The 13,795-nt window shown below is 32.8% G+C and overlaps 2 protein-coding genes across 5 annotated transcripts; one reads left to right on the top strand and one right to left on the bottom strand.

The window, feature by feature from the left end:
* Nucleotides 1-969: 969 nt before the first annotated feature.
* Nucleotides 970-4,713, top strand: Bap60 (Brahma-associated protein 60). Of its 4 annotated transcripts, none has more exons than XM_018453042.1 (7): nt 970-1,135; nt 1,789-1,915; nt 2,332-2,507; nt 2,842-3,187; nt 3,331-3,528; nt 3,696-3,954; nt 4,080-4,713. In XM_018453042.1, exons 2-7 carry the CDS (start codon nt 1,802-1,804, stop codon nt 4,484-4,486), a joined length of 1,500 nt encoding a protein of 499 aa, XP_018308544.1. In that variant the 5' UTR covers nt 970-1,135; nt 1,789-1,801; the 3' UTR covers nt 4,487-4,713. The 4 variants fall into 4 exon arrangements, with proteins under 4 accessions (XP_018308544.1, XP_018308543.1, XP_018308541.1 ...); XM_018453041.1 differs by having other exon boundaries at nt 970-1,088; nt 4,080-4,712; XM_018453039.1 differs by lacking the exon at nt 970-1,135 and adding an exon at nt 1,329-1,352.
* Nucleotides 4,714-4,945: 232 nt separating this feature from the next.
* On the bottom strand, nt 4,946-12,787 carry Tango14 (transport and golgi organization 14). The gene is made up of 5 exons (XM_018453119.1): nt 12,770-12,787; nt 12,338-12,682; nt 6,868-6,984; nt 5,199-5,448; nt 4,946-5,109 (listed from the first exon to the last, which is right to left on the bottom strand). Exons 2-5 carry the CDS (start codon nt 12,651-12,653, stop codon nt 5,019-5,021), a joined length of 774 nt encoding a protein of 257 aa, XP_018308621.1. The 5' UTR covers nt 12,654-12,682; nt 12,770-12,787; the 3' UTR covers nt 4,946-5,018.
* Nucleotides 12,788-13,795: the final 1,008 nt, after the last annotated feature.

The following is a 13,795-nucleotide window of genomic DNA, read 5'->3' as shown; positions in this document are numbered from 1 at the left end:
ATCAAAGTAGCGCATAGATCCTCCATGTTGGATCTACTAACCATACCCTATACCAATAATACTAAGCGCTTATTGGGGGAGCTTTCGAACAAGCGACACTAGCTACGGTCCACTTGACGCTACAAAAGCTTCGAAGCTTTTTTTGATTAGTTAATTCGTAAAATTCTTTGTTTTGATTGGTCGCTCAAACGCTTCGAAATATTTGTAGCGTCAAATCGCAGCCACTGTGCGACACAGCGATCACCTCATTCTTGTTTAACATTAGTTGTTCTTGAATATGATTGATTTATACATTTAGATCCAATGAGGAATTAAGGGCAAGACTAATCATATTAAAGAATTTTACAACAGTTGAAAAGCTGCTTTTCTGCTGAATGCATCCATTGCGATGCGACTAATGTAGAACCAGCTTAAGTCCGGATCTACAATAGGTGTTTTAAGACTTAAACCGTAAAAAATTGACCAATTACAGTCGAATCCGAGGGGAATAATCGACTGTGATTCACCCATTTCTTATGGCTTAAGGCTTAAAATCCTATTGTAGATCTGGGGTTATGCGTCATCTACAATATGCGAAGTAAGCTTGGTTTAAGAAGTAAGAGTAAGAAATTGATCAATCGCAGTCGATTATTCTTCTCACATTCGAGCATTCGACTGTAGCTGGGCGATACGGGCAATGGTGTAAAAAATATTTTTTTACGCCACTGTAAAAATCGCCTCGTTGATTGGTTGCTGCATCCGCTGCTTGATGCTTGACGCTTGCATGTGAATGCGCCTTAATGCCTAAAGGTGCATTCACATGCAAGCGGCAAGCATCAAGTAGCAACCAATCAACGAGGCATAAAAAATATTTTTTACACCACTGCCCGTATCGTCCAGCTGATTGGTTGCTGCTCCGCTGCTTGACGCTTGCTGCGTCCGGTGTGAATTAGGCATAAGTCTGCTGAACGCAACCATTTTGTACGATGTCAAGTGCTATCTATAGTTCGTTGTGTCCTCGAATAGTGAAGGGAAAGCGGGACGCAGCTGAACCTGAAGGCCAAGAAATGGAGTAAAGCGTAGTCAACATAAAGCCGAAACACTAAATTGTAAGCGTTACGAGGTTATTCAACGACACTTATTACAAATAAGCTTTGTAAATAATGCTTATTGAATTACTCTGTATATTCTTCAGTACGACATAACAAAAGCGCGAAACTTTGTTTTATTATTTCTCGTGAAATTCGATGATAAAGTGATCGCGAATCTTCAGGAACGACTACATTCGGCATTTTTCCCGTGCAAATAATTCGTTTACCTTTTATCTTTTCTAGTATATAAACTGCATTCATGCAATCAGTACGTAACATTAGGTTTGTTCGCGTTGCTTAAGATCCTCAAATTTTTTAAAACTTAAAATAAGATGAATATATATATTTGGGCATTAAAAAAAAATAAAGCGAAGATGCTGAGCTTTAAAAGCACAACAACACGAATAGACTCATTATAGCAAATGGAAATGAATTTTCTATTTATATTAGGTTATGTTATCTATGTGTTGGATATCAATTGTGATTGTCGTGTTATTATGTTTTAATTTAATTCCACAAACTAGTTTCTGCATACATGTGTGAATGGAATGCCTAATATATTTTATATTTTTTACGCGCGCGCGTGTGTGTGTGTGTGAGCGCGCGCGCGCGCGCGTGTGCATATTATTTATTATATGAATATTCATGCAATTTAGTAACCACATAATTATAGTTCTAAGAAAGATATATTCAGGATTGCTAATATTTCTTTTTGAAGAGTGCTAGAAAAGATGGCACAAAGATTTCCTGTGCCAAATGCAGGAAGTAATGGACCACCACCTCAGCGATATCCACAATCCTCGGTACCGCCAAATTTGCGCCAGTACTCTGGACCAAATTTTCCAGTAAATATATTTTTTTAATTTCGATGCACAATCAATATAATATTATATTCAGATATGAAATTGATTTTTTGATATTTAATCCTTGGATAACAATGGCTAAGTCACTTGGGATCTGATAGGTATTTAGCTTTTAAAGATTATTTGTATATCTTCTTTATATCACAAGGAAAATCTAAATCGAAGTTGTGTTACTTTTTTTTACTGTCATTTTATATGCTATTTACTGGAGCTACTTTTTGATTAAACAATAGAATACAGAATGACTTAGCCATAGTTTTCCAAATAATATATCTTTTGATTAATTATATTACGCAACAATTACAATCTAGAGAGAGAGAGAGAGAGAGAAATTATATAATTTTTTTATTTATATTATATAATTATGCCTGGATGACACGTATGAGTTTCTATCACAGATGCAACAGAGATCTGGATTCACTCCGCCACCACAAATGGGTAATGCTGGGCCTGGTCCAGGTGGAATAATGCGACCAAATCAACCTTACTCAAATATGCGTCAGGGCCCAATGCCTACGCCACCCGTTGGAAAAAGAAGTGCTGATCAACGTATTCCTATGTCCCAGCAAAAACCGTAAGTATAATCTGGAGAAGTTTAAGACAAACGCTTTATATTTATCTTGTATGTAAATTGTGTATTTCTTCGTTAATTAGATATTATATTTTAATAATGGGCTACTTTTTGTTTTTTATTTATCCTTACTCTTGCATGTTTACCGCTTTTTATTTTTTCGCATATATAACTTGTATATGTATTATTATTTCTATTTAACTTGATATTTTGAGTCTAAATATCTTTCTGTTTATACTTAAAACCAAATTTTGTTAGGAATTTAACCACTGCAACTCACGGCTTACAGAATTATTTATAATTTCTGTGTCTATGGTTTTCGAATAAACTCATTTAGGTATTTTTGGAACAGTGATTTTTCACATTCCACATCAAAGAAAAAGAAGAAATTGGCAGACAAAATATTGCCTCAAAAAGTGCGTGATTTGGTACCAGAGTCGCAAGCTTATATGGATTTATTGGCATTCGAAAGAAAGTTGGATGCAACTATAATGCGAAAACGTCTCGATATTCAAGAAGCTTTGAAGCGTCCAATGAAGCAGAAGCGAAAATTGCGTATTTTTATCTCAAACACATTTTATCCGGCTAAAGAAGCAGGTGAAGGAGAGGAAGGATCTGTAGCGTCTTGGGAACTTAGAGTAGAAGGACGTCTTTTAGATGATACTAAAAATGATCCTAATAAGGTATAATAATAAAATAGAATATGAAATATAATTAAGATACTAATAAACAAATAAATACGTGTGTATAGTCTAATTATATTGTAAGTATTTACTACTTCATATATAAATACGTATATTCAACAATAACTGTATGAATTTCGCAGGTAAAACGAAAGTTCTCGTCTTTCTTTAAAAGTTTGGTAATAGAATTGGACAAAGATCTCTATGGTCCTGATAATCATTTGGTCGAGTGGCACCGTACGTTGACTACTCAAGAAACCGATGGATTTCAAGTTAAAAGACCAGGCGACAAGAACGTTCGCTGTACAATCCTTCTTCTTCTTGATTATCAACCATTACAGGTAATCCTTTTACATAAATTAATCGATAATTGTTACACAATTAGTTATTTTACACTTGTTTGTTATTTTACAATTGTTGCACAATTAGCAAGTTAAAACATTTTATTATAATTGATTTAGTCTATTTGCATTAATCTTAAATCTAATTTCTGTTAATTACATTCCAGTTTAAATTGGACCCAAGATTAGCGCGATTATTAGGCGTACATACGCAAACGCGACCCGTCATCATATCCGCGCTTTGGCAATATATAAAAACGCACAAGCTTCAAGACAGTCACGAGAGAGAATTTATTAATTGTGATAAATACTTGGAACAGATATTTGCCTGCCCGCGAATGAAATTCGCTGAGATACCGCAACGACTGAATCCATTATTGCATCCACCTGATCCCATTGTGATAAATCATGTTATAAGCGTAGAAGGTGAGGTACAATTTTTATCTTAATAAAATAATATTACTTTAGAGGCAACTTTATAAGTGAATATATATTGCAACTTACTTTATAGCTCATTATGAATATCTGATATAAAAATTTATATTATTCAGGAACGGAAACAAAACAAACCGCGTGTTACGACATTGATGTAGAAGTAGACGATACATTGAAGACGCAAATGAATAATTTCTTATTATCGACTGCGAGCCAGCAGGAAATTCAGAGTTTGGATAATAAGATTCATGAAACCGTTGAGACAATTAATCAATTGAAGACCAATCGTGAGTTCTTCCTGAGTTTTGCTAAAGATCCGCAACAGTTTATCAATAAGTGGATCATCTCTCAGACTAGAGATTTAAAGACCATGACCGACGTTGTCGGCAATCCAGAAGAAGAACGGAGAGCTGAATTTTACTATCAGCCTTGGGCACAGGAAGCCGTATGTCGTTACTTTTATACAAAAGTTCAGCAAAAACGAGCAGAGTTGGAGCAAGCATTGGGTATCAGGAACTCGTAAAACTATTATTAAAAAATTATATTTGACCATTTTATCATAAAGTTATGTAAGATATTCGTAAATGTTCGCTTTTATAATTATTGCAACATGTAACGCTATTGTGGTTTATCTTTTAAAACATATTTGTAACATTAATGTAGATTATGCGAAAAGATTGCATTTATTATGCAAAAAAAAATTTACGCCTATGTGAAAATAAAAATGTAACAAGACATTGCTGTTCCTACATCTGTAGTTACGTAACTATCACAATTTCAATCAAATTTTTATTTCTAAATTCAAATATCAGACTATAAACTGAAGAAAGGACCAATGGAAAATGCATAGTTTTTCTTTGAAATATCTTGTACAATATATGTTCTTTTAACACGTGATCTTTTGTTACAATATTAGTGTATCATATGATCACAAAAGTTGATTTTTGCATTTGTAGCGTATGTAAAATAATCATATTAGAAATTCAGTTTTTATGATAATTTATTTCTTTTTACCGCAACGCGATATCTCTTGTATAAATAAGGATAATTACATGTCATTTACCGTGCCGTTGTACACATTTGTTATACCTCCCCAACAGACACGTGAAATCTTTCATCGAGATATTAACGTACAGCGGCAGCATTCTGAAAAAAATTAAATTGTTAGTTTAAAAAAACAAGTAAATTTTTTGCAAAATATTGACAGAATTTACAAAAATTTCTTATGAACTTACAAAAATTCTGTCGTTCTTGTGTGCCATGGTAGTACACCATGCGTGGAACAAGAGTAATCGTATATTAAAGCAAGATCGGGATCAGGCATCCCTTTTATTTCTAATTCTTCAGTGATTAGTTCAGCCGTAATTTTTTCCAGATCAAGATTTCCCGAAGACACAATTTTTGCTAATGACTGCGCCAATGTTGCTATTTTTCCTTTACTATCTATATCCGACAGTAATGATACATTTATTTTTGAATTGTTTTCTGTAATTAAAGCATGCAGTCGCTCAATTAGAAACAATTCTCAGAGTTGGGAACGTTACCTTAAAAGTAACGAGTTATCCGTTTACCGTTACAGTTACTTTTCGTTAAAAGTAATGCGTTACCGCGTTATTTGAAAAAGTAAACGAATCGTTACTTTTCGGAAAATTGTTGAGTTTAGCCCCCTCACGTCCGAAATTAATAAAATTATACTCATTCAACGTGTTTTCGCACAAAACGACCGAATCTGGCGTCGTTAGAAACAATCGTCTCTCTGCACCGCGAACAGAGCTATTAATTGTTAAATTTGACCACTATTCAGGAACTACACACATCACCTATTCTATTTATTAGGAACTTATTGATGTTGTAGGATATAATTTACCAATTATTTTAAAAAATTCTATAATTCGTTTATTAAAATTAAATCTCTTTATAAAATAAATTTAGCCAATTAATGTGATTCTTTTGTATCATATTTTGGGATATTTGAACGAAATTCATACCCAAATTCGCTTGAACAACACATGGTCATGTCGCTGACTTTTCATCAGTGTAACAGGTTTCCTAATCTGAATAATCAACTTTAATGGTTAATATCTCGGTTTGTGGAACAGAACAACGTTTATTTCTGCCTGATTTGGTTGTTTTGCGCAAAAACACGAAAGAAATGAGCCTAATTGTATTCAATATCGCACGTGAGAGAGCTAAACTCGATCAACGAATTTAAATATCAAATTTAAATTAAACACTGTTTTTAAACATTAATATTATTAATAAAAATGTATTTTAAGATTCATTTCTAATACTAAAAATCCATATGTATATATGTAATAGTCTATATGCAATATGAATTATAGATTTTCAATACTGATAGTGACTATCGGAATGCGGTCTAAGATATAAAATATAAAATATTTTTTAAGAAATAAAAATGAGAAAATAAACATTTTATAATTACATTTGTTGCATATAACTTAAATTGTAACTTAAATATATATTTGCACAAGTATTTAAAAAAAATTTAAGTATTTCGTTCATTTGTTATAATATGGACACAACTTGAGTAACTAGAAGTACACTTCTAGAGACACTATAAAGTAAAACATTTTTCAACGCCAGCGTTATCTATATCCGCCTATCCAATAAAAATTAAAATAACGATAAAAATAACGGCTGAATCGTTACCATTGCTGTAAAAATAACGATGTTACCGTTACTGTTACAGACGGAAAAAAATAACGGCGTTACGAATAATAACGCATTATACTACGCTTGGATTGGTCCATTACTGTTCCGCATGCTACAATCGCTACATAAACAATAATCATTATTGATGCTACTATTTGAATGTTTGCAACTTATCATTGAATGTTCTTAAGGTTATTAAAGTATGGAAAAACAGAAAATAGTATACTCTACCAATTATTCCATTTTGACGTGCCATTGGGTGTGAATCCCAAGTAATACACTCTATTAGATCAGGTCGCTTTCTCCCGAATTCTATTTTAAGATTGAATTTATTTTTCTTCAAGAAACCTAAGAAAACAATATAAATCGGGGAAACTGAAATTCGCATAATTGTTTGTATTGTTCTTAAATTCAAAGATGTGATTTCTCATAAATTATAATATTTTGTACGTTTTTGTACGATGTTAATAATTTATTTATACAAGATCTTCCGAATATTTGGATACAGTCGAATATCTCAAAAATAAATGCAATTTCAAAAAAAAGGGTTAGGCAAAATTTGTAAGACTTAAAAAGACAATGGACAATAATACCCATCTGATCTTGGGTGGTGTTGTTCAAAGTCAAATCAAGGTCAAATTAATTTTTTTAAATGGAAACCTTCATTTTTCCTTGCATGTTCTAGTAGCTTATCTCGAGAGTTTTATATTTCATAAAAAATTTTATTAAATTTGATTTAAAATTTATAATCCGTTCTTAAAAGGACGTCCATTGGTTGTGGGACACTACTCCAAAAAATAGGGGCTCATTTTTTTTCAGTAAATTTTTAAACTGTAATCGATCAATCACAGTACAGACCATACGACTATAACGTGAGCAGAGCTCTATAAAGCCAGCAGGATCAAATCAGCAGAATCAAATCGGATTTATCGGAAATTTTAGTATTTATTTTGTACTAAATTATATTTTATTTATGATATTTATCTTATATTATTTAAATTATATTTTATTTATAATTTTGTACCATGTGCCATTTCGAAAAAAATCGTGACACTGCTAACTTAATATTAAGCTGGCAGAACCAATTCAAAATAAAAAAAAATGAAAAATAATATCAATAGGATTGAATTAGAACTATTTTGTACTACCAAAAACAATTCTATATTATGTGTCATTTCCAAGAAAACAATGGCGCTGCTAATTTAATATTTAAGCTGGCAGGACCATAAAAAAACAAGGGCAAAAATTAACATAACTTTTTGTTTGAATTTGTACTAATTTGTACTATTGAAAGTAAGTTAATATTTTACATGTTTTCTCCTTGAAATGACTCCATTGGTATATAACTTACAATCTATGAGGCATTTCACGTCAAAGGCACCTTTGAAACATCGTTATTTTTTTAATTTTTGTTTGCTAACATATTCTACAAATAAAAACATGAAACACGTGTTTCGCGAAAAAAATTTGAGATTTTTTTTGTGAAGTTATTAATGCTTGTAAGTTGCAGAAATTTATAAAAAACGTTACTCATGCAAACATTCAAATTATTATCCAATTATTTTTTTGTATGACTAATGGTTCGACGATATAATAATTTGAATATTCGCATGAACGATGTTTTTTATGAATTTCTGCAACTTATAAACGTCAATACACAAAAAGAATCTCAATTTTTTTTCGCGAAACACGTGTTGCAAAATATGTTTTTATCTGTAGAATATAGAATATGCAAATTAAAAAAAAAAAATAAAATGACGATGTTTCAAAGGTGCCCGATTTGATGTGGAATGCCTCATAGATTGTAAGTAGATCCTATATACTAATAAAGTCATTTTTATGTCGGACTTGGAGGAGGAGATGGCAAAAGGTCAGACAGGAGGAGTAGTAATAGGAAAAAAGAAATGCTGGTCAATAATGTATGCGGATGACGTGATTCTACTGGCAAATAGAGAATCGGATATGAGAGAGATGCTGAAGAGGTTTAGGAGGTTCCTACAGAGAAAAGGAAACTGAGCCTGGAGAAGTCAAAAATAATGATATTCGAGAAAGGTAGAGATAGAACAAAAAAGAGAGAGTGGAAATGGAGAGAAGAGGAAATAAAAGAAGTTAAAGAAATTAAGTATCTGGGATATACTCTACAGAAAAATGGAAGGACAGAAAAACATATAAAAGAAAGGATAAAGAAGGCAACAGTGGCAATGAAGAGGACATGGAGCATTGGAGAAAGAATATTCAAAGACAATTTCGAAAAAAGAATGAAGATGTTCAATTCTTTGGTGGAAAGCATAGCCCTGTATAGCGCGGAGGTGTGGGGCTGGCAGGACGACAATAGACTAGATGGAATAAAAAGAAAGTATGTGAAATGGATTTTAAAACTGGACTGGAGAACACCTAATTATATATTGGTAGAAGAACAAAGATAAATGAAATTAAAATTAAAGCGATCAGAAGAGCAGCAAAGTATGAGGAAAAAATAAGGAATTCAAAGAAAAAGCTGATACAGGGATGCATAAAGGGACTGGATAAAGAGTGTATGGGAAAAGAAGAAGGTAATTGGGAAAAGAAGAGATGGGAAGTGTTGGAGAAAGCAGGAATAAGTAAGGAGCAAGTAAGAAGAATAAGAGGGACAGGAGATCAAAGAATAGCAGAAGAGAAGAGAATAGAAAGAAGAGAGAAAGAAGAAAGACAAGTAAAGATAAATGAGTCAAGGTATAATGACAACTATAAAAACATATAGTCAGAAAGGTTACCAAGATATTTGGAAGGCAAAAAGAGGATGAAAAGATAGAAGTTTAATAGCAAGATTCAGATGTGGGAACGAGACAAAAGGAGATCAGTACTGGAGAGAGGACGAAGAAAAGAGGTGCAGAATTTGCCATGCTGCAGAAGAGAATATGACCCATATACTCAAGGAGTGCGAGGAGACAAAGAGTGAGATGCAGATGGAAAAATTCATAGAGGTAGAAGGCAAAGGACTAGAGACAATGAAAAGGATAGATAAGGCAAGAAAGGAAGCAGAAGAGAGGGAAAGAATAAACAAGAATGAGGACTTAGTCTAGATGGCTACATCAATCAGATTAGAAAGCAATTACGGCCAAAGTACAGTTTCCAGAGTAGTTCCAAGCAATGTTATTCGTTTTATTATCGATGTCATAATTATACTGATAGTTACATTGAGATTTGTTTCAGAGCAGTATTTTTATTTTTATTTTTATATACAATCATAAAGTACCAAAAGATACAAGCAGTTATAGATATGTATTGGATATGTAAGAAATGTTAGATATGTGCGGTATGTTTTGTTTATTTTTTTTCTGAATGATTAGCGGGATATAATTTATATATATGCTATGTTATGTTATGATGGATATGTAGCAGAGCGAGATAGGGACAGACAAAGTGTATTAAATTAACAACAAATGTAAACCGGAAGCCGTCCTAAGCCGCAAGGCAAGGATTAAGAATAAATAAATAAATATAAATAAGTCATTTTAAGGAGGAAAACACATAAAATATTAACTTAAATATATATATACTTTCAACGACAAATTAGTACAAATTCAGTTATATTAATTTTTGCCTTTGTTGGTTTTTTTATAGTGCCAGCTTAAATATGCAGCTTAAATTAGCAGCGCCACTGTTTTCTTGGAAATGAACACATAATATAGAATTGTTTTTGATAGTACAAAATAGTATAAATTCAATCCTATTAATTCCTGATATTACTTTTCATTTTTTTTTTATTTTGAATTGGTTCTGCCAGCTTAATATTAAGTTAGCAGTGCCACGATTTTTTTCGAAATGGCTCACGGTATAAAATTATCATTAATGTGATACAATTTAGTACAAAATGAATACTAAAAATTCTGATAGGTCTGATTTGATTCTGCCGATTTGGTCAAATGTTTTTTGCAAGTAAAATGAAAACATTTGTTGCATTTGAGGGTGGTGGTTATATTTTTGCACAACTTGCACCTCCCTCGCTTTTCACCGGCATTGTGTATCCTCCACAGGAACATTTTTCTGAAAAAATGCCTTGATATTTTAAAAATCGAATTCTACGTAAACAACATACGCTACATAACAAAACGCGATCTGAGCGAATCGACGGCCCTAAAGATACTGAATGATACTGAAGGAATATCTTGGGAAGCCGAGACGCAAAAAAATAGATTTTATCTATATTCCCTCCATAAAACCGGCGTGCATGTACAGAGAAGGTTACCCGCTGGAAGGTTAAATTTAAAAGCAGACTACGAATATCAGTTAAAGTTGAAATGTCGAAATGCGATAACGTTTCGCCACGTCAGATTTTATACGACTTTACAAGCACACTTATTAATTTGCATGACAAATGACACTTTGAATCCTCAATGTAAACACAGGCACACACACACACATAGGGGAAAAGGGGATAAGATTACGACTTAAGGTTTGTCGATTTTTATCTAATTTCTGTGATGAGGTAAAGAGAATGATTTATTTTTTTCAAATTTACTACAGTCTTAGTTATCATTTTTTTAAATAAAAAAGTTGTTAAATAAATTAGAATTTTTTAAAATTTATATTTTTTAAGGACATGTCAATTTCGTCATCTTGTCCCCATATGTGAGTAAGATGACGAAGAGTCAATTTTTTAGTTACAAATCTATACTTTTTATGAACAAAAAAAATTTATTATGACACGTTTATATATTTCAATATATTACGAGTTTTAAAGAAAAATATGAATAAAATGAACATTTATAAAATTTATAAATTTCAATAAAAATTCAATTGATGTTTTCGCGTAAAAATAAAGATTTGACAAGAAAAAAGTGTCGCTCTGCCCTATGAACCAAGATATTAATCATCGACTTTAACGATTAATATCTCGGATTTTCCGTCACAGCAGTGGTTCATTGCTTTAAAAACAAATTCACTGCTTTAGAAGAGAATTTGTATTTTTATAACAGTGAATTTGTGTCTTTAAAGCAGTGAACCACTGCTGTGAGATTTCCTAATCTGAATAGCATGACATACAACTTTTCTTACATATTTAATAATATAATACTTTATTTAAAAAATGATGAACTTCGTGAATTGTATATAATAAAATTTACTTACAAGTAATGAATATCAACGAATTAATCATTAATTTTTAACTATTTGAGTCACGCCTAAGTTTGGTATGAAGTCAAGTTTAGTTTAGAATAGCTAGATACAACGCTAGGTACAACATTCGTCATCTTATCCACGGTTATCGTATATTTTAATTTAATTAATAAAGCTATTGCAATGTGAAAAATAAAAAATATTAACACGTTACTTTATTCGCTTTTAGCTACATAGTATTGTGATTATAGTAAAAAAAAAATGAAAGTATTTACTATAACTATGTCATTCCTTATATACAAAATTATTACAAAATTATATGCGAGTGCACAAAAAACACACATTTCTTAATATAGCATCTACTTTTGTATGGTCGGATTAAATTCAAACTATAATAGATTATATATTATTACCTAAAGCCTTTAATGAGTTAAGCATCTGCTCTTCATTTATTATTAACTTAAAAAAATTAACAATTCGTTATCTTACTCCTTCCCCCCTATATATACTCATAAAACGGTCGTTTTCTTTTCTCTTTTGAATTTCTTTTCGCGATGATTTCACATACAGATATAATGATATCAATATCAAATCATATTTTTACCATAACGATCAAAGAAGCTGATGTAAGGTATATCAAGTGTAATGCTCCATTCAATTATACGAACACAGTCCAGAACAAACTCGTCACATAGTCCGAGACGTCCGAGTATGATCACTAGGTGCCTGGGTATCTTCTTCGTATTGGTGCGGAGCAACGTGTCGAGCTCCTCCGTCGTGCTCGCATACCAGGGCTCCGTGTACCTCCGACACACCGCATTGTACGCCTCGCAGATCGCATCATACAATTTACATATGAAATGTGCGACTACTAACAGCGTATAAAGAAATGCATCCATACTACTGATGCACGTCCGCATGTCTGCACAGCATAATCAGATATGAAGCACTGTTGAGCAGATTGAGCAGGTTGAGCTGGGCTGCATTCCGTGTCACGCATGATGCGCATGATGCATAATTTATCTTTGTTACTCACCAAATGTTAAACAAGGATAAATGATGCATTATGATCATCATGAGTGAAACGGAGCGCAGACCTGGTTGAGCTGGGTTAGCTCCTACTCACTCTATAGTCTATCAAGGGTGTTGGAGTGAGTAAGAGCATATTGGAACTAGTGTCCCTAGGTGCCGGCGATATACTAATACGGCAAGTTAGTATATATGAACGAAAGCATTGAAATCCTATGGTTGAACCACAGTATAAGGATTCTTATACTGTGGTTGAACTTTACCGACACCGGCATAAGTTAACGGTTACCCCGGATCTACAATAGGGTTTTAAGCCTTAAGCCATAAGAAATGGGCGAATCACAGTCGATTATTCCCCTCGGATTCGACTGTAATTGGTCAATTTTTTACGGCTTAAGTCTTAAAACACCTATTGTAGATTCGGACTTACCCCGGATCTACAATAGGGTTTTAAGCTTTAAGCCATAAGAAATGGGCGAATCACAGTCGATTATTCCCCTCGGATTCGATTGTAATTGGTCAATTTCTTACAGCTTAAGTCTTAAAACACCTATTGTAGATCCGGACTTACGGTCATTATAAATCAGGCTTAAGGGTGCTGTTCCATGGGCACGGAGAACGGAATCAGAAAGGTGAAGTGATAGGGGCAACCAATCAGCATCGTTCCGTTCCGATTTTAAGTAGCCTGGCTTCCCATTGGGCATAATTTTCGGAAACGGAAATTTTTCGTACTGTCAATCACCAGTGATCACTAGCGATTAAAAATAATATTGAAAAAATTCAATTAAAAGGAGCATTGAAAAGATAGAAAATGTCATCTGTAAGTATCATAATTACATGTGTGTTAAATTATTTTATATTAGATTATAATGATGCGGGGTCTACAATAGAAGTCGTAACAATCATAGAGTCTTAAGTCGTAGAAAATTGATCAATCACAGTCAAATATGAGAAGAATAATTAACTGTGATTGGTCAATTTTCTACGACTTAAGACCCTACGACCGCTACGACTTCTATTGTAGACCCCGCAT

The sequence above is a fragment of the Mycetomoellerius zeteki genome, unplaced genomic scaffold (genome assembly GCF_001594055.1).
Source record: "Mycetomoellerius zeteki isolate Tzet28-1 unplaced genomic scaffold, Tzet1.0 scaffold364, whole genome shotgun sequence".
NCBI classification, from domain to species: domain Eukaryota; kingdom Metazoa; phylum Arthropoda; class Insecta; order Hymenoptera; family Formicidae; genus Mycetomoellerius; species Mycetomoellerius zeteki.
The sequence above is the reverse complement of the archived record's forward strand: the minus strand, read 5'-3'. Positions and strand labels throughout refer to the sequence as shown.